At 40.9% G+C, this 20,537-nt stretch overlaps 1 protein-coding gene across 1 annotated transcript in view; it reads left to right on the top strand.

The window, feature by feature from the left end:
• The first annotated feature begins 858 nt into the window (after window positions 1-858).
• KIF14 (kinesin family member 14) overlaps window positions 859-20,537 on the top strand; it is a 54,748-nt gene continuing 35,069 nt past the window's right edge. Inside the window, exons 1-12 of the mRNA XM_063426132.1 lie at window positions 859-928; window positions 1,693-2,790; window positions 3,928-4,182; window positions 5,660-5,747; window positions 9,949-10,047; window positions 11,795-11,847; window positions 11,962-11,992; window positions 12,237-12,344; window positions 13,056-13,172; window positions 14,126-14,244; window positions 14,449-14,621; window positions 15,710-15,857. Of these exons, the coding sequence (XP_063282202.1) occupies window positions 1,883-2,790; window positions 3,928-4,182; window positions 5,660-5,747; window positions 9,949-10,047; window positions 11,795-11,847; window positions 11,962-11,992; window positions 12,237-12,344; window positions 13,056-13,172; window positions 14,126-14,244; window positions 14,449-14,621; window positions 15,710-15,857 (2,099 nt within the window). The 5' untranslated portion in view covers window positions 859-928; window positions 1,693-1,882. The remainder of the gene's footprint in view (window positions 929-1,692; window positions 2,791-3,927; window positions 4,183-5,659; window positions 5,748-9,948; window positions 10,048-11,794; window positions 11,848-11,961; window positions 11,993-12,236; window positions 12,345-13,055; window positions 13,173-14,125; window positions 14,245-14,448; window positions 14,622-15,709; window positions 15,858-20,537) is intronic.

Here is a 20,537-nt window from a genome sequence, read left to right as displayed (position 1 = left end):
TATTAGTGTTACACACATCAGGGAGACGAGGCGGGTAAGGAAGGAGGAGCGAGGCTATTTAGGTGCCAGTTATGATACTCGGTATGACACTGGGCAGGCTAGATGGGCCGAATGGTTCTTATCTGCCGTCACATTCTATGTTTCTATGATACCATTCAATAGTCATTTACATATTTGCCTATTAATAGTGTGATTTCCCATTTGAAGATATCGGCGGTATCTTCAAATGGGAAATCACGCTATTAATGGCATTATCTAATTCACCGATAAGGATTACATGAGGACGGTACTGCTATAATTAGCAAGGAAAATACTGTTGTGTGGCAACATTTATTTGCCTGTCATGTTAAAAAACTGTGTAGAATGTTCCAATATTGGGTGATTTTATGGAGGAGGAGGAGGGTGCCCCAGTTTTTACTTATTATTGCTATGTTATTTTTTTTCTCAAAATAATTTGTGCACCAGTCAAGTTAGCAGTAATCTTGTCAGTGTCTGCCTTTACTATTTATCTTACAAATTAATAAGTTAATTTTTTTTTAAAAAGGCAAAAAATTTACATTTGTAAAAGTCTGCCTCAAAATCCCCACATTTATGTCACTTGTCTATAAAGTCTCATTATTAGACTCACGTACATGACATCTCTGTGGTCTTCGAACATTTTTTTTAAAAAAAATAAAAATTCCAGACAGGAAAACATTTTTCTTGCTTTATAGCTTTTTATTACTTCCTTGCAAAAAAAAAAACTGTATTGCCATTAACAAATATGGCCGACGCGGATCGTGACGACATTAGATATGCGCCAGAGACCGCCTTTTTTCCCGAAACTCGACCAATAGCAATACGCGAAGGGGAAATTCAAATTCATTCGAGTCAAGCGGGCTGAGAAAGCTGAGCTACAGTGGGGTCTGCGGTGATGACGTAATCTAAGGTAACACCACTGCTGAAGTGTATTGTGCCAGTATTAGGGAAGGGGTTACATTTAAAAGGTTTATTTTCCAAACTGGTAAGACTCTAGGATTTATTGTCCACTTCCCACACCCTTATCAATGCCTGCATGTTTATTTTATGTGAGTACCAGCCTCTTCCATTCTAGCTCTTTGAAAGTATACATTGTTTTCTCTGTGGCAAACACACATATATCAACAGGACACATCAGAATAAGTGTTACTATGTTTAGATTGCACTGCAGTTCTGGAATAATTATATTACTATGTGTTAATAAATTAATGTACACTCCACGTTGATCTCTATGCATTTTGTATGTCTTCTTTGTTTACATAATAAATATGTGTGCATTTTATGAATCAACCCTTTTACATTTGATATTGCTATTTTCTGTGTGTATATTAAAAACCGTTTAATGAAATATTCATATGTATGCTGCAGCTACTGGGAGAAAGAATAAGTTATAGCTATTAGACTTCTCAAAAAGCTAAAACATAAGTTTTAAACAAATGTATAATCTGGGTCTACGTGCACTATATTTTGTTAATAAAATACGGAATTTTAGATTCTGAAGTAAAATACAGCTTTTCTTGTATATACAGGACTGCAGATATTAGTATGTATTTTTATGAACGAAAATACAGCACTTTACAAGGGCTACTTAGGATTTTTGAAAGCGAAAAACACAATTGTATTATCAAAAAAACGGCAAATTTATGTTACTGATTTTGTTCTTTCGCCTGACAGGTATTTGTCAACATGTGCTTTAAAGATGTAGGTGATTCTCATCAGTGTATGTAGCCTATCCAGTCTTGTTCTCGAAGTACCAAGTTTTGTTATTGTCAAAAATACAAACTCACATGCTCTGAAACAATTTGGTGGAATTCTCATAAGGATATATTATTCAAATCTGTATAATTATTAAGAAGCTGTCATAATGACACAGAAAGGATTTACTTTTAACAAACCCAGAGAGATCAACAGAACATATGTACTCTCCGCATGTAAAAACTATTCAACACCACCAAAGCCAGAGACTAAATTAGTACTGCAGAAGAGGAAGACAATAACCAAGGAACCTCCTCATGTGGAGACTGGCCCAGACAGGAATGTTGGTGATCTGGATGTAACTGAAAAGCGTCTAACATTACAAAGGAGAGTGAGAGCTGGATCCACTGACAAGGAATCTATAGAAAATATTCCAGAAGATGTTTTAAAGCTAAAGATCTCTGTGGAACAGCAGGAGACAAAATCTGCTTTACTTATCACCCAGGAAGTCCAAATTAGCAAGGATCCTGCAGACTCAAAATTTGATTCTAAATTGAAAGGATTGGACAATTTCATAGAAAAGCCATCTCATGTGAAGTCATCAGTAAATGGGATAAAACTTCAAAATCACCTAAATGTTGAAAGATCAGAAGACAATAGAAGACTGCAGGTCATCAAGGGGGTTACAATAGGATCAAAGAGAAATGATGTCCCAAGCAGTCCACGAAAGGTGGGGCAAGATGCTACAAAGATACCTGTACTAAAATGTGGCAGCCTGGACCGTCCAAAACCACCAAAGACTGATACACCTGGAATAATCAGGTCCTCATCGACTCGGGATAATAGAAGTCCTTTGTTAACACCAAAGCGCCCAACAAGTACTCTGCCTAGTACCCAAAGTAAAAAGCCAAGTATGTTAAACCAAATAGAAAAGTCACAGGAAATAATCCGTCCGTCAGAGTCTCTGTGTGTTAAGGACGAATCGGCTGGCTTTCATCCTAATATACACAATCATGGCTCATCAGAGGAAAACTGTGCAGTGACTGTGGCTGTTCGTGTTCGGCCCTTCAGTAAAAGGTAAGTGAACCATTTCCAATCTATTTGCATGAATGTTTGCTCTAGGGGAGGGTTTGACAAATTTGCGTGGAATCTAGGAGCCAGTGCTTTTTTTTTTTTTAATTTATTTTTTTACGAAGCCTAATTTTCGACAACAAAAACACAATTCTTAAAGGAACATTATAGTCACCAGACCCACTACCACTTAATGTAGTGGTTCTAGTATTTATAGTTTGTTCCGGCAGGCTGTTAAGTGTTTACGTTGCTGCTTAGTAACACCTCTAGTGACTGTCACTCAGCTGGCCACTAAAGTGCTTTCTATCTCAGTGCTGCATAGTGTTCAGCAACTACATTGTGTCTCCACATTCTGCATGGAGGCGCTGAATGTTCCACATAGAGATGCATTGATTCAATGCATCTCAATGGGGCGAAGCTGATCACCACAGCATTTTGCTGTGCATGCGTAATAGTGCACCAGGCTTTCCTATTTGAAAGTATTAATTTGGCCGAGCATTATGCTTGATTTTTCAAGACTGCACAGCGTGGGAAAAACAGTGAGTAAAAACACCTTTATCATGCGATTTGGAGGGGGCCAGTAACCTAAACAAACACACTGTGAAAGACACACACATTCTCTCACAGGTTATTTGTTTTTACTACACATTTATTCCACCCAGCCTTCCTACCTTTTGGGAGAGCAGGGGTCCAATGAGGATCCTGTCCTTAAAGGGACACTTTAGGCACCCAGACCACTTTGGCTCATTGAAGTGGATTGGGTGCAGGGTAATAGGTCCCTTTTAATAAACTGCAATAATAACCTTTTGAGGTTATTATCTACCAGCCAATAGAGGGACTTCCGGGTCGTTGGGTGATTTTTGGTTTACAGCATCACAGCAGGGTACGCAAGGGAGTAGAGCAGGACTATTGCAGCTGGTCGCTTCCACAGGAACAGGCTGACAAAACCCAGGTGCCAGGACAAAATTCCTAATTGCGATGGCGAACTGGCGCTTGGGATTGTCGAGCCCTGCCCTAGGGACATATATTTTACGAAGGTAACTGATGTTTTCATTGTGATTCATATTGCAATTACATTTTAAACAGGCTTTTCTGATGCTTGGTTAATTGATGCTAATGTCTAACTTGCCTGCTTATTTTTAGGGAAATAAGTGAAAATGCCATGCAGGTGGTGTCTATGAATGGACAAGAGACGTGTTTGCAACATCCAAACTCCAAGCAGAATCACAGCTTCCAATATGACTTCTCCTTCTGGTCTTTGGAAAAGTCTCACGCTAGCTATGCTGGTCAAGAATTTGTATATGAAAAGCTAGCTTTACCTTTGTTAGAAAGGTCTATGTTGGGATACAACACCTGTTTGTTTGCTTATGGCCAGACTGGATCAGGAAAATCCTACACGTAAGTGTTTTTTTTTTTTTGTTTATATATAGAATCTATATATTTTCATATTTTTTATTTTTTCAGTTTATATACTGTATTTTTCTCCACATTCAAATTTCTCTAGTTTTGCTTATACATAAAATGGAGCTTTCACTAATGTAATTAAGTTGCCTAGACACACCCTCTCTTTAAACAAAGCAACTTCCTTATTAGTCCTAGTCTGAGTACATACTTGCCTCCGCCAATGAGAGATCATCCCCTTAGCACAGCTTTGATTTATCATACAGATAAGAAGAACATGGTTGGCTGTATGACAGTCAAGTCAGCAGCTCGGCTCACACTGATTTCTTATTGGATTAGCAAAACTTTTTGCTAGTGGAGAAAACCACAACATGATTATGAGACCAAAACCTATAAAATGAACCTAAACTGTGTTGGTGCTTAGAGTGTTTCTTAAAAGGAATACTACACACACACACCTAAACCACATCAGCATTATCAGAATGCTTCCAAATGACCCAATTTTGGCCTAGTATTTTCAGTTTACTACAGTTTGATGTTTACTAAACTCGTGTGTTTTGTAGATTTTGGATCACCGTACACTGATAATCCAGCAGGGTTATTCATTACACCTGGAAATTATCAAAGTAACATAACTGACAAAAATTTCAATGAAAAATTAGTATTTCATAAACTCTTGTTTAACAGCATGCCTTGTTCTTCTTGAATGATCGTTCACGTGGAAGTGCGAGCTTTGATAGGAATGACCGAATACTGATTTTTATAGCAAGTTGTTGTCTAAGGGATAAATGTAAGGAAATAACCTATGGCTTATTGCTTTTCTGTTTTTTAGTTTTGATTGTGATGGAATTTCACACCAGTCAAGAGATATATAGAGATAAATAAGGGACTACTGTGTCTCTATATTTCTCCTTCACCTGACTTTCTAAGAATCAGGGCGGAGTATAAGTGTCAATCCCGACAGCAGTCACCAGTAACGGCTGCAGGGAAATGGCTGTCTATATAAGATCTCGCTGGATCCTCCATGGCCTTAATTCTATACTCTCACTCATGCACCTGTGAGTGACAGGGTCAGGTAACTAAATCTTACCTTTACCTGAAACCCTTCCAGCCACCGGACACCCAACGGTGATGCCATCGACGGGGGTCTTTGCAAATTCGGCAAAGTCTCTAGACGGTGTCAGTGCCGCTTTAAAGGGAAGCTCTGGGGTGTTTAACAATACATCCCCATTGTCCCAATTTATAAACGTGCTGGTTTAAAAAAAAAATATAAAATAAAAGTCTGCGCTTTTATGAATGCCCTCACCCGTCCCTCTGTCTTGCTTAACAGCATGCCTTGTTCTACTTGAATGATCGTTCACGTGGAAGTGCGAGCTTTGATAGGAATGACCGAATACTGATTTTATAGCAAGTTGTTGCCTGAGGGATAAATGTAAGGAAATAACCTATGGCTTATTGCTTTTCTGTTTTTTAGTATGATGGGTTTTGATGAAGAACCAGGTATTATTCCAAGGTTTTGTGCTGATCTCTTTTCTCGGATTGACAAGCACCTAAAACAATCGGTAAGATCACCCATTTGCTGAGCTTTTAAATACTACCTCCGACTGATGTGATATTTTATTTGTATATAAAAAATGCTTTACCAGGAAGGATAGGTTGAGATTTCTCTAGTCTTTAAGTATGTCCTGGTGATTGTAATAACTTCAAAACCAACCTCTTCCAAATTGACCCACGTCAACACCTGACTGAAAGGCAAACTTAAAGGGTTACTCCAAGCACCATGACCACTTGAGTAATTTGAAGTGGTGCTGCAAATACAGAAATATTTATGCTGGTTGCAAGAGGGGTAATTCCACCTTCAGCAGTGTGATTAGCAAAATAGTTGAAAGCTGGCTATTGTAAATGTTGTGCATATACCATGCACAGACTCAGCTGACACTCTCAGCCAATGAATAACAGGCAGGATCAACATCCGACTTCTGCATATTCTGGGGAACGGCACTCCTAGTATCATAACCATTTCAGCAGGCTTCTATACATTTTATTTATTATGACACCCGGAGTATCCCTTTTTAACTTGGTAATAGTGAGTTAAAAGGCTCAGAGTCTTTGCAGTTACTCCCTATCAATTATTTATTTATGTTCATTCTTCTATGAATAAAAATATCAATATGGATTTTTAAAGTATTTTATGTCTGGTTCAAACGTCAGTAAATTTGTAAATCTTACAATTTCAAATAGTTTGTTTTGTGTCCTGAGCTTTTCACCAGAACAGAGGAAAAGCAGGACATTACAAATCTGGACAATATAGGATAAAGAGAAATCTACCAAAAATCACTCAAACTGCATACTTGTAGTCATTGTATCATGTCTTGCATTCAAATGTTGGAAATACAACAGTTTTACTTACCTTTTGTGTTCTCTGTGGCCACCACTCTGCCCCAGCTTTGTTAGTCGTTACTCTCTCAGCCAATCAACATCTCCTTATAAGATGCTTTAGAAAATGCATCTGCATGGAGAGTGTTTGGTGTCTGTCTCCTGAACATTGACCCTGTAAAGATTGCAGGACTGTGACAGCCACCAGAAATGTCCTTAGGCAATCTCTTTGCACTAGAACAGCTGCATTAAACCAGGGCTAAACAACATTTCTTTCAATCAAGTTGCCAGCTAAAATATTTAGGAGCACGTTTTTTTTCATCGTCAAAAATACAATTCTTAAAAGGACCCTATAGTCACCAGAAACACTACCGCTTAATTTAGTGACTCTGGTGTCTATAACCTGTCCCTGTAGGTTTTTCAATGTAAGCTTTGCTTTTTCAGAGAAAAGGCAGTGTTTACCTTGCTGCCTAGTAACACCTCGTGTGGCAGTTACTCAAACTACATTCAGCGTGGAGACGGCGCAGAACGTTACCCATAGAGTTGCATTGCTTTAATGCTTCACTATGAGATGTTGATTGGTAATTGCTAATCTCAGGTATGGAGGTGGGCCAGCTGCCTTGAGACTGGCACGGTGTTGGAAAACAGGGGAGTAAAAACACCATTCCCATGCGATTGGAGGACACACTGACAGACACACACACAAACACAATGACACACATCCTCTCACACACTCACAAGATATTTATTATTTGATGCACACAGACAAATACACAAACACACACACGACCGATATACACACAGAAAAAAATAAGTGAACGAATAGATATTTTTAGCCACTCTCCTGTTTTCTACCTTTTTGGGCACAGGAGAGTGGCTTCCTTGGGGTCCAGTGGTACTGGACACAGCAGAAGACATTAGATTGGTGGGGCTGGCTGCGGCTAATGGGAGTGGGCTGCTGCTGGTCAAGACACCTGTCTCGATATCACTTGCAGCTCACTGTGCGCCGGGAGGAAGTTAAGGGAAATGCAATTACTTCCTCCCGGTGCTGTAGCCGTGAAGGGGAACGATTGTGCGGGTGGTCGGGTCTCTGAATTGTGTGAGGGCATTGGGTCTGTGAAATGGGGGCGGGTGGCGAACAGAGACGATGTTACCTGCACACAGAAAGCTATGTGGGGATTGAAATAGGAGGAGGAGTGAACGGGCTGACTAATACCCCCCAAGGTCGCCATGGCGACTAAGAATTCTGCCCAGGCACCTGGAATTGGTCAGCCCGTTCACTCCTCCTATTTATATCCCCACGTAGCTTTCTGTGCGCAGGTGTACCGGGAGGAAGTGTACTGTAATTACTTTCTCCCGGTGCTGTGGCCGCACAGAGAACTAGCAGGACTCCCGGTAAAATCGTCTCTGTTCCCCACCTGCCCCCATTTCACAGACCCAATGCGCCTGGGATTTGTCAAGCCCTGCATTAAACTGTGGTTCTGGTGCTCATTTACCTTTTTAAGGGACACCCAGACCACTTTAGCTCATTGAAGTGGTCTGGATACACAGTCCCAGGTCCCTTAACCCTGCAGAGCTAATTTATTGCAGTTTTTAACGAAATACAATAATTATCTTTTGCGGGTTAACTCCACTTCTAGTGGCTGTCTACTAGACAGCCCCTAGATGGACTTCCAGAGCGTTAGGCGACTTTTGTTCGCCTGACGCTGGACGTCCTCACGCTATGCATGAGGACATCAGCGTCACCAGAAATCCACATAGGGTAGTACTAATGCATAGGTTTCTCCCACTGGCTGACGTCAGCGGGGGAGGAGCGGAAACGTAGCCCCAACCAGCGCTAAGGGACATCGGCGCTTGAGTCAGATAAGTGACAGAAGGGTTGTTAACCCCTTCAGCACCACAGGCAGGGGGCCTTGACATAGGGGGGCACTATAGGGAGCTATATCTTTGTTTTCCTGGCACTATAGTTTCCCTATAATACTACTTTTTAAATAAAGTAGTAATTCTTTAAAATAAGACATTGGGGGCTCATTGAAGCTGCTAAGCCCTATATTGGGCAAAATTGTATTCTCCAAATCTTCTAATATCACTACGTATCTTTTCTGTTATAGTTACTTTGGTGTCTGTTCACTAAACTTAGGATTTTTTGTGCCATCTTCAATATAGTCCCAAAATTTGCAATCTGACTTTCAGTTCAAAATGGTGTTTCGTGAATAAACCCTTAAATCCTTGGTTTAATGGTGCAACTACATCTGAGCTATTGAATAAACTTGGGTTTTATCAGTTCAGAGTAAATATTGCACTTTTAAAGGGCAGTTCCGTATGGTACTAATGCCATATGTATATATCTTGTAAATTACGTTCTTCGGCCTTAAATGTAGAAAATGCTCATTCCTTTTTCCTTTTTTATAAAATTCTTTATTTTTGTAGTGCGATTTGATTGCAGGCAGGCGTGATATGCCACAATAGCAATAACCAGCGTTTCACAAGAGACAATAGTGGCACATTGCAATACTGCACCTTCTTTTTTTTTTTTTTTTTAAACAATTTTTTTATTTTATTTTTAATAATAATCATGTTAAGGCATAAGCAAAACATGCTATATAAGATAGGTATACCATTGCTTAATCAATTAGCGTTTCTTGAGTATATTAATCATGCTTAAACAACCGATGAACTGGATTAAGTTCCCATTAGAACTGCAGTCAGTCTTTGAGAAGGTTAGAGCTCGAGATAAGGAATGACATAACATAAAATAAACCTGACAAGACTGGTAGACAACATGTTAGCGTAACTAACATAAGACTTCATGTACTATAAAATGGACTGAGGCAGTTCCTTTTCAGTAACCAGGAGAGCAGAGAAGTCTGCCACCTTTCCCTCTGTTCGGTCACTTGCAGGCCGCAATTAGTCTCTGTGGGCTCCCTGCGTCTCATTGGCTTGATTGTGGGGTCAGTATGAACAGCAACTTGTCCCCAGGTAGGGTTATGAGTGTAGGTACCAGGATTCAGGCTGGAAAGGGGGGTATTACCCCGAAAATTGTCGGCTTGTGCAGGAGCTCGCATGGCATGCGACTGCTCAGCTCGATGTTCAAGCTCCGCCCCCCTTTTCAATTTTAAACATAACATGCTTCCATTATTTAATCTTTGTCAAATAAAAAAACGATATGACTTTACTGATTTCAAGACATTCTCATGAAAAGAAAAATACTGAATGCATTTTTTGTAATGGCATGCAATGCAGCAAGGTAATTTTAAAATTAAATCAGAACACTAGTTCTGGGGTCTAAGTTAAACTGGGGACAACATTATTTCTTGGAGAACGGTTTCAGACATCTTAACATCTACTATAAAATGTTTCTTGTTTTTGTATCAACCCATTCTTTAGATCTCCTTTAATTTGGAAATGAGCTATTTTGAAGTGTACAATGAGAAGATACATGACTTGCTGGCTTTTAAAGCAGACAATGGACAGACTAAGCAGGCGGTAAGAATTTGAATCCTAGATGTGTGTTATGGTGTGAAAATTTGCTTGTATTGCGTTTACCCAAGATGCAATAATGTATACGCAAGGCATTTGGGCCATTTTTAAAATAAAAAGAGGAACTCAAAGGAAAACAAGGCTTATTTTACAAAGTGTATGTCAGCAAATGTTGTTCTAAATGCAGTCTGAAATTATCTTTTCACCTATACATTGTACGTGCAATCTAGCCAGCAAAGGTACTGATTAAAAGCTATGCTTCCTTGTCTTTTTGCTTCCTGATAAGTACACTGGGATGTGTGAGAATGCCATGTTCCAGAGAAGTGTGGAAGCAATCCTGAAGCATTCTGAGATTATGTGCTAGATATTGTTTGTGTATACAGTAAGGGGGAAAAGGTATATGATCCCCTGCTGATTTTGAACATTTGTCCACTGACAAAGAAATGATCAGTCTATAATTTTATTGGTAGGTGTATTTTAACAGTGAGAGAAAGAATAACCAACAAAAAATAATCCATAAAAACGCATGTCAAAAAAAAATTACTCTTTGACATGCAAATCAATTTATAAGTATTTGATCCCCTATCAGCAAGATTTCTGGCTCTCAGGTGTCAAAATCACTCCTGAGATGTGTGCAAACCTGGTGGCCAACAACAAGAAACGTCTGACCTGACTGATTTGTAACAGGGCTTTTGCCACCAAGTGCTAAGTCGAAGGGGTCAAATACTTATTTCACTCATTGACATGCAAATCAATTTATAACTTTCTTGACATGTTTTTCTGGATTTTTTAAATTCATTTTTTTGTTCTGTCTTTCACTGTTAAAATGCACCTACCATTAAAATTATAGACTGATTGTTGTGGTTTAAATTCAGCAGACAGCAATTCAATTTTTCTCTTATACCACTTAACACTGATCATTTATTTGTCAGTGGGCAAACATTCAAAATCGGCATTCAAATTACTTTTTTTCCTCCCTATGTATTCAAGAGGTTCACAGACTTCGATCTTGTGTCGTATCTCTACATCTAATTGGTACATGATATTAGGCAGGTGGTTTTAATGTTGTGGACTGGTCAGTGTAGTGGGGTTTGTAGTTATGGTACTTAGCATCCCCCTTTACTGTGTAGCATGGTTGCCATTATCAATATGAATGTTGACATTGATTGTTTGCTCTGGCAGATGAAGTCACCAGAATGCATGTGAACTCTCCCCCCTTCCATATTGTGCATTCTTGATTACTAGGCAGGAGAGTTAAGAAGGCAGCCAACTTTACTGTTTGAACGTTGGAGCTCCTTTGGAATATAACACATGCCTTTTGAATAGTTAAAGGGACACTCCACTGCCTAAACCAATAATAATAATAAACTGATATATCTCCAATAAAAAAAAGGCATGCATTTAATTTGAGGATATATCTGAAGCAGCTTGCATAGCTCTTGTCTACTGCCTTTGCAAGTCCTCTTTCCCCTGCCCAGGCTTTCTGTGGCTGTCCACAGACTTTCCAATTTAGCTCAATGATAAGTCTTTGTGAGGCAGGTGGTCTGGGCAATTGCTGCCTCTTGAGTTTAGCTCCACTGAGCTAACCAACCCAAGTAGTAAAATGTCTGGTTGTCTGTAAAAGCACATTTAACATTTGCCTGTTTAAAGTACATCCGGAGCATAAAGAATAGGGCAGAGTAGTTGCCACTAGGGCAACTACTGCTGGTAAACTGGTTACTATCTGAACTTGTTATTGTTTCACTTTTGTCAGCTCCGAGTCAGGGAACATCCACTTCATGGACCTTATGTGGAAGATCTCTCAACGTAAGTCAACGTAATCTTGTCATCACTATTCAGATATTGATAGCGTTTCATCTTGGTGCATTTTTATTTTCCATTTTATAATGTGTATATATATTTTTTTTATTTTTATTTTAGAAATGTAGTGTCGTCCTTTCAAGATATTCAGGTAATGAATTGCTGCTCTCCCTTACCTTCTTGTCTTTTAGACTACCTTTCCAACTTTGTTAATTTCTATGTTCGTTTTTAACTCACCCCAACTTATACCAAAAATAAACCTTTTTATTTTTCTACTTGAAATTTTATCTGGTTGCCCTTTCTGTCGTGTAAGGAGTAATGTTGAGAAAGTGGTGAGATGGAGAGACTTTCATATTGGTAGTGTTGTCACTCATATGTTTCTAATTATCCTGTAGAGTTGGCTGGAGTTGGGGAACAAACAGAGAGCTACAGCTGCCACAGGAATGAATGACAAAAGCTCAAGGTCTCACTCTGTATTTACACTCACAGTGACTCAGTCCAAGGTAAGATCTGCAAGAATCTTTACTATAGATAATTGAAATTAAAGTTTATTTTTTAAATGTTACCTTTTTAATTTTTTTTACACCGTATTACTTGTAGTTGTGGTATGGCAGGCATTGCTGCTATCCATTTTTAGAGCACTTCCATTCAGTTTATGTAATGAGTGGAACTGCTTGTCGATGATAAACCACTTCTCCCATAAACGTCTGCTGGACTGATGTTTATGTGATAAGATTCAGACTCAATAGACCATGAGATTACCCTGATCACATGTTTCTACTCATTGTGGGAAGGATCTAAACAATAAGCAGTGATTTTTTTCATAGTACGTTTTAAGGTGTATACTTTATAAATGTGTTTTTTTTCCTTTTTTTTTTTTTTTCTCTTACACATTGTCTATATACTTTAATAAATGTAAGGGTGTCAGTTGCACCTTAATCCATTAAATGTAATGGAACACCCCAAATGTTTAAAGAACTTAAGCTTGCTGAAGTGCTTTGAGGATTGAGTGTCTTCTTTTTTGAATTTGTATAAAATACCTGATTTCCATTTTTGTTCCTGAGTTGATCCTCTATTTTTTCCCACTTGTTAGGTTGTAATTCTAGGTGCTGTAGATTTGACAGACATGCTAATGCTATTTTGATGTGACACTATGATGTTTGGTGGTCTCTATTCTTTTAAAGCTACTTTGTGAAATAAATGTTTCTCTACAGACTGAGAGTGTTGCAGGAGAAGAACATGATTATCGTATTACCAGCAGAATTAACCTTGTGGATCTTGCGGGAAGTGAGAGGTGTGTTTCTGCGCAGACCAGTGGAGAGCGACTCAAGGTGGGCCTCTTTGATGTTTCTTCAAGATTTTGCATTCTGTGAATTTTCTTCGTTGTAGATCACTGGCTCTGTAAACCATTCTTAAAGAGGAAATGTCACTCTTCACTAGTTATGTGTATTTTTGAATTCACCACAAATCTATTACCCCATGACTCTCCCTAAATGATGCAAGACTTGAAGAGATCCATGTTTAACAGTGATTAACACTTAGCAAAAGATGTTGTAACTGGTTGGTTTTGGTTTTCCTCTGTGACTTTCTTCTCAAATCATGGTTGGTGACATGGATTCCTCTCCCGAGATGTGTGCATTCTTCTTCTATGTTCTAAATAAATCCCAGTTTCATGGAGAGTCAGTCATACTTTCTAAAATCTGACAGCCATGGAATAAAGGGCCAAGTCACAATTCTGCATCAATAATGTTTTCTGACTTTGTCAGTTTTCAAAGCTTTCTCATTACAAAATGCATTTTACTTCAGGTGATGCCGCCAAAGTCAGAAAATCTTGTTATTGAGTTGAAAAGGACTGAACTCATGGTGTACTTGTTAACCTTGCCATATCAGCCGTCAAACCCTTCATGGGTTTTTCAGTTGCATCTCAGTTTAAATGTTCTAGACACAGATTACCTGTGTAGATTAAACCAATTGTATTACCACTCAACACCAGGCTGGCTGTCAACCATTTTGGGGAGCAGCATTTAGGGGAAACTCATGTGCAGCATAGTCCTGAAGGACTCTCGCAAGGGCAAAAAGCACAACTACTACTGTGCTCTGCTGATGGTGGACAATTCCCTGGTGTCCACAGATGTAGGACACTAGAGCGCTAACCCAGAACCAGGACCGTAAGAGGTATGCACTAGTGTGTGTAAATATAGTAATAAACATTGTTTTCAATTATTTGTTATGAAATTATGACTTAACTTCACATTAATAGTTGATTCTCTACTTATACTTACAGGAGGGTGTGAGTATCAACAAGTCCTTACTGACATTGGGTAAAGTGATATCTGCTCTCTCTGAAAACTCCCAGATGCGAAAGAAAGTTTTTATACCATACCGGGATTCTGTATTGACCTGGTAAGTTAGTCAGGTCTTCTGATTCATTCAAATTTATTCATTCAAATTTATTCATTCAAATTTATTCATTCAAATCTCTTTTGAACAGTGATTGGAAAACTTGTGAAATATTAAACACAATGGGCTTTTATAGTATTTATCTTACTCCGTTACCATATAACAGTTTTTCGATCTTCTAAACATTTTCCATTTATCTTCTCGAAGGTTGTTGAAAGATAGTCTTGGGGGGAATTCCAAAACTACAATGATTGCCACAATCAGCCCTGCACTGACTAATATCGAGGAGACGTTAAGCACGTTACGGTATGCAAAACAGGCTCGTCTCATCATTAATGTTGCCAAGGTGAATGAGGACATGAACACCAAACTTATTAGAGGTGAGTTCCATGTTTAGGAGTTGGTAAAGCGTTGCAGACTAGAACATACAATGTAATGGAAGCATCTCTAGAGAAGTCTTGACAATGAGAGTTGGTAAGGAGGAAGAAGGAAATGTCTTTCTTCATCTGAATAGAGGGGCTATTATGGGAGGCGTTCATTACTAAGAGAAGACATATCAGTAGGGAATTTAAAACCTTTTTAGGTTAAAACTAATACTTTTAGTTAATGGATACAAGTCTCCAATGGGTGTTGAAGTGTGCAATGTTTTATAATTATGATTTGTACAAGTAAATATTTTTTTGACTTTGCATACTTTATTTGTCTGTGTCCTATAATCCTTAATTCATTATTATTGAAGTGAATGAACAATCTACTAAACTATTAAATGGGACTCTCCGAGCACCATAGCCACTACAGCACATTGTAGTTATTATGGTGCCTGGAGTGCTCCTGCACCTTCCAAGGGAAAGTAGTCAGACTGTTTGAGAATGGTTTGACAACTTACCTGGGATCTGATGGATGCCTGTCGCTTACTCCTGTGTAGCTGGAAGCCCCTGCAAAGAGCTTCTGTTAGCTCCACTGACCTAAAAAGTGTAGTGCTTATTGGCTGAAAGAATAAGATAAACTGTCTCAGCCAAAGAGCTAAGCCTTGCACTTCCATGCTTAGCTGAATTCTAGGAGATTCTGGTGCACAGGAGGCGGCAACTAGAATCTACCAAACCACAAGTAAATTGCCAAACCATTCTCAAATGGTTGTCAGTCTTGCTGTGAGAGGGGAACTGGGCACTTCTGGCACCATAACAAGTACGGCACGCTGTAGTGGTTTGGAGTGTTCGTTTAAGGGCCAATGCATGCTGACATCCCAATCTGGCTCCCTACGTACTATCGTTGGCATAGAATATCCTGCATATTTATGATTGCCTGTTTTTAGTAAATGAGCAAAATTTTCACTTGCGAAATGTGGTGGCAATGAACAGACATCGAAGTCTCCCATTGGTCTTAAGGATAAACTGTAGGCAGTGACTGTCTGAACCATGTTTGAAAGCACAGTTTCTATTTTCTATCTATTCTTCATTCTTTCATTCAGAACTTAAACTGGAGATTGAGAAACTGAGGGCATCACAAATTTCTGGAAATAACGTAAATTCAGAAAAATACAAGCGCTGTCAACAGGAAATCTTTTCTCTGAAACTTAGAGAGAGGCAACTAGAAAGGGAGATGTGTGAACTGCAAAGGTGAGCAGTAAGAAATGTCATTACTGTTGTTCATCTATGTATTTTTTTTTTTCCTTTTTCTGAATAAAGTGCACCCCAACAGTGTGCTATGAATGCAGTGGAAATGCATAAGGAATAACAATCATTTTTTATACATGAATATCTCCCTGGGGGAACGCATACTGGTGTAGTCAAAAGGCAGACCCCCAATTATAATTTCCAGGTTCTGAAGCTAAGAAAATGTAAGATTTTAGGAAAATAATTTTGTAAAATGAACAATTATTAAAAATATTCATTTTGCAACCTAAACAGAATACTTAAGGCTTGTAGTTTTACTTTAGATGGAGCTCTGCCTTTTTGGCCATTTGCGATCTACTTTACTAATATTTTAGTTTCAGATATTTAAATCTCCATGAATGATTTTCTTTTTTTGTAAATATAGTTTTTATTGTTTTATTTATAGTTTTCATAGACTACATTGCTGGGCTCTCAGGTCCCTTATATGGCTTGTGGTACATACAGCAGTAGTCATAGATAATAACGGTATTATGTGGGCACATATGCCCCAACATCTGAGGACTCGCAGGTCCCTTACTGAGTACAATTTTTGTGTTTGTTTTTTAGTGCAGGAAGCAGTGAGACTGCCAGTCTCTAGGTGCATATAACATATATCAATTGAAAAATTTGTATCAGTAGCATATTCAAATGGGCTCGCAGGCCTGCATTTTCGTCGGACTCACAGGTCCCTTGTGTCTTTCCTGTTTGAAGGTGTGTGTATGTTGTTACGTTTGTTGTGAAGGTGTGTGTGTCAGGGAAGGTCCCGCAACAGCCGAGGCCCAGAGATCCTCTGGTCCGCCTTTTAGTGGGGCAGTTTGATCACACTAGTCTTATATCGTGTATTGTTCAGGTTACCCACTTCTCCGTGTCTCGGGGGCTCGTTAGGTCCGGTGCGTGTCTAATGGGTATGTTTTGTGGGTACTTCGTCTTGTCCCTTCTGTTCCCTTGGGGGTTGTCAGCGTGCCTGTCTTGTCTTTTTCCCCCTAGTTAGTCCCCGTTCGGGTTATGCGTGTGTAGTGTCTGTGTCTAGGCTCCCCGTGACTGTTTTGGTATATGGTGGCGGTCTCGGCACTGGCATGGTGGGGTTGCGGGGGGCTCTGCTACGTTAGAGAGCTGTTATCCCCCTGTCTCTTTACTTTTGAGATGTCTTTATTCTAGGTTTAGGGTGAGGCCAGCAGCATGTTAGTGAAATCTGGTTTGGTTGTCTGCAAGATCCAGTGCGTCCAGGTGTTGAGGTATTTTTGGAATGTGTCATTCGCAGTGTTATGGAGTTCCTCTAGGGATCTTAGTTCCTCCATTTGTGCGAACCAGACTTTTAGGGGAGGGGTAACTTGTTGTTTCCAGTACTGTGGTATAATTGTTTTGGCTGTATTTAGTATGCGAATTGTGAGCGATTTCTTATATGCAGTTCTGGGGGTCTTGGTGTGGTGTAGCAGCATGGCTGCTGGGCTGAATGATGGTGGGTCGTCTGTAAACTGCCTTAGTATCTTGTATATTTCCGTCCAGTACGGGGCTATCTTTTTGCATTCCCACCAGATGTGTAGGAGGGTACCCTTTTCCTCCCCGCATCGCCAACACTGAGGGGAGTGTGAAGGGATTCGTGTATGTAGTATCGCGGGAGTGTAGTTCCAGTATGTCAGTAGTTTATAGGCCGTTTCCTGTGTCTTGCTAGAGCAGTGGTGTGTAAGATAGCATATTTTCTCCCAGTCTCCTTTATCTAGTGAGTGGCCCAGTGCCGCCTCCCATTTCCTATGAATCGTGGTTGTTCTGTTGGTGTGAGTGTTAGTAGTAGGGTGTATAAGATGGAAACTCCATGTGCCAGTGGGTTAGGGTCTAAGCAAAGGTTCTCGAAAGTGGTGGTTGCCCGTGTTAATATCGGTCCCTGTGGGAGTGAGGCGATGTAGCTCCGAATTTGGTTGTATTTTAGGTGCGTCAGGAGGGTGTGTTCCGTGTTTCCCCGTAGGTCTTCGAGTGTCTTAATGCCTTCTGTCATGTGTATGTGCTTAAGTCTAGGTAATGGGTCCTGGATTAGGTCTTTAAACGCTCTCGGGTCTAGTCCCGGTGGAAAGTCAGGGTTATGCATAAGTGGTAATAGGGGGGTTGGGTATGTGGTTAGGCCGTGTCTCCCTTTTGTGCGATTCCATTCCCGCAGGGTCGCTCTCGTGTAGGGGGATTGTTTCGTGTCTCCTGTTGGGGCCTCTGGTGGCAGCCATGGCAATACAGCGACCGGGACGCCCGCTTCATGTTCCTCTGCCTGTTTCCATAGTTTGTGTTCCTGATTTAGTCCATTCCACTATCCGCATGAAATGGCATGCCCTGTAGTAGAGGGTGAAATCCGGCAATCCGCCCCTGTCTTTTGGTTGTCTTAATAAAGCGTGGCGGAGCCTGGGTTTTTTCCCGTTCCAGCCATTTTGGCTCAGAGCTCAGTGAGGTGAAATACGAATTAGGGATCGTTATGGGGATAGTTTGGAATAGGTAGAGTAGGCACGGGAGGAAGTTCATTTTCACTACCTGTATCCTTCCCAGCCATGAGATGTGTGGGTATGCCCATTCCTGCATCTCCATGCGCATTTTTGCCTGCATGGCGGTGAAATTTTCTTTGAATAAGTCCCCTTCTCTTTTTGTTAGCCAGACACCTAGGTATTTGATTTTATGTGTTGCCCATTGGAACGTGTAGTGTTGGCGTAATGGTTCCGCCCTATGTTCTGGGATGTTAATATTAAGTATGAACGATTTGGCTAGATTTATTTTCAAGTTGGAGAGCTTCCCAAAGTCCTGAAATGCTTTCAGTATGTTGGGGAGCGATATTTCTGGGTTAGTCACATAGAACAGTAGGTCTTCGGCATATGCCGCGATTTTGTGGTGAGTCGTCCCTGTTTGCATCCCCGTTATGTCTGGGTTGTTTCTGATGGCCACCAGTAGTGGCTCTAGGGCCAGCACAAAGAGGATATGGGACAAGGGGCATCTCTGGCGTGTGCCGTTCTGTATGTCGAATGGTTCCGACAGGGCGCTGTTTATGACCACCTGTGCTGAGGGTTGTGTATATAATGCTTCTATCCACCCTCGGATTCCCGGGCCCAGGCCCATGTGAGCAAGGGTGTGGAACAGATATTTCCATCCCACCCTGTCAAAAGCCTTCTCCGCGTCCGTGGACAGCAGGAGAAGGCCTCCTGGAGTACGCCTTCCGCTATGCATCAGTGTGAGGGTGCGCATGGTATTTTCTCGTGCTTTGCGCCCCATCACGAACCCCACCTGGTCCGGGTGTACCAGGGGGGGCACGTGCGTCTGTAATCTTGTTGCTAGTAGTTTGAGGTCGCAATTTATAAGCCTGTTCCCCGTCCTTTCCGTCTTTAGGGAGTATCGTGATGTGCGCTGCCAGGGATTGCTTGGGGAGGTGGTGACCCTCTTTTATGGCGTTAAACGTTGTTAAGAGTGGGGTGTATAGTATGTCTGCATATGTCTTATAGTAGCAGAGCGGCAGACCGTCCGGGCCCGGGCTTCTGCCCGTTTTCGTCTGTTTCACTGTCAAGGTCAGTTCCTCCTGTGTTATCTCCTCGTCCAGGAGCTCCACAGTTTCTCTGTCTAATGTGGGTGTCGAGTGTGAGTTCAGGTATTCTTTTATGGAGTCTGTTAGGTGTTTGTCCGCGCGGTGCGTTTGCGGTCTTGGGAGTGTGTACAGGTTAGCATAGAATGCTCTGATTGCTTCCTGTATCTTTTGGGGTAGTCTGTGTAGCGTGTTCTTACTATCCCTGATGCGGTCTATGAACGTCTGTTGTCGGCGTTTGGCAAGCATTCGTGCCAGTAACCTGCCGCTCTTGTTTCCATGTAAGGCAAAGAACGCTTTATGTCGCAGCGCATTCCTATGGTACCTCGTCTGGAGTAGTTTAGACAGTCTCTGCGTAGTGCGAACAATTGGCTTTGCAGTTCGGGCGTCTGTTTGGTTTTATTGAGATTGTCTATCTCCTGAATTTTTGTCAGTATATGTGCCATGGCCGCCTCCCTTTGTTTTTTCAGTATGACGCTTTTTTGTAGGAAGTGGCCCCTAATCACACTCTTGTGCACCTCCCACATGATCGTTGGGGACGTTTGGGACGGTGTGTTTATGTCGAAATATTCTCGGAGTGCTGTTCCGATTTCTGTTTACCTCCGGTACAGAGAGTAGGTGTTCATTGAGTCGCCACTTGGCCACCTTTGGTCTATAGAGTGGGGACGCTATCGTGTGGGTCACAGGAGCATGGTCCGACCATGTGGCTGTGCCGTGTTCTACTTGTAAGACGAGAGGGAGGTGATAGTGTGTTAAGAAAAAATAATCTATTCTGGTGTACGAATTATAGGGGTGTGAGAAAAACGTATAGTCCCTCTTGTCTTGGTGGGCTCTACAGCTGTCTACCAGTTTGTGTTTGGATATGAGATTTTTGAGTGCGGTCAAGTGTTGCGTTGGGATATGGGTGGTGCCGGTGGATGCATCCCATTTCGGGTCTAGGGCTAGGTTAAGGTCTCCACCTACTATCAGTATTCCCTCCGCAAACTCCCGCACTTTACGGAGAATTCCCGAGAGAAATCTGTGGTGCCTCTGATTGGGGGCATATATGTTGGCGAAGGTGTAAATCTGCCCTGCTATCGTTCCTTTCAAGAGTACGTATC

This window comes from Pelobates fuscus, chromosome 7 (genome assembly GCF_036172605.1).
Source record: "Pelobates fuscus isolate aPelFus1 chromosome 7, aPelFus1.pri, whole genome shotgun sequence".
In the NCBI taxonomy this organism is placed as follows: Eukaryota; Metazoa; Chordata; class Amphibia; order Anura; family Pelobatidae; genus Pelobates; species Pelobates fuscus.
Note: the sequence above shows the minus strand (reverse complement) of the source record. Positions and strands in the feature narration are given on the sequence as shown.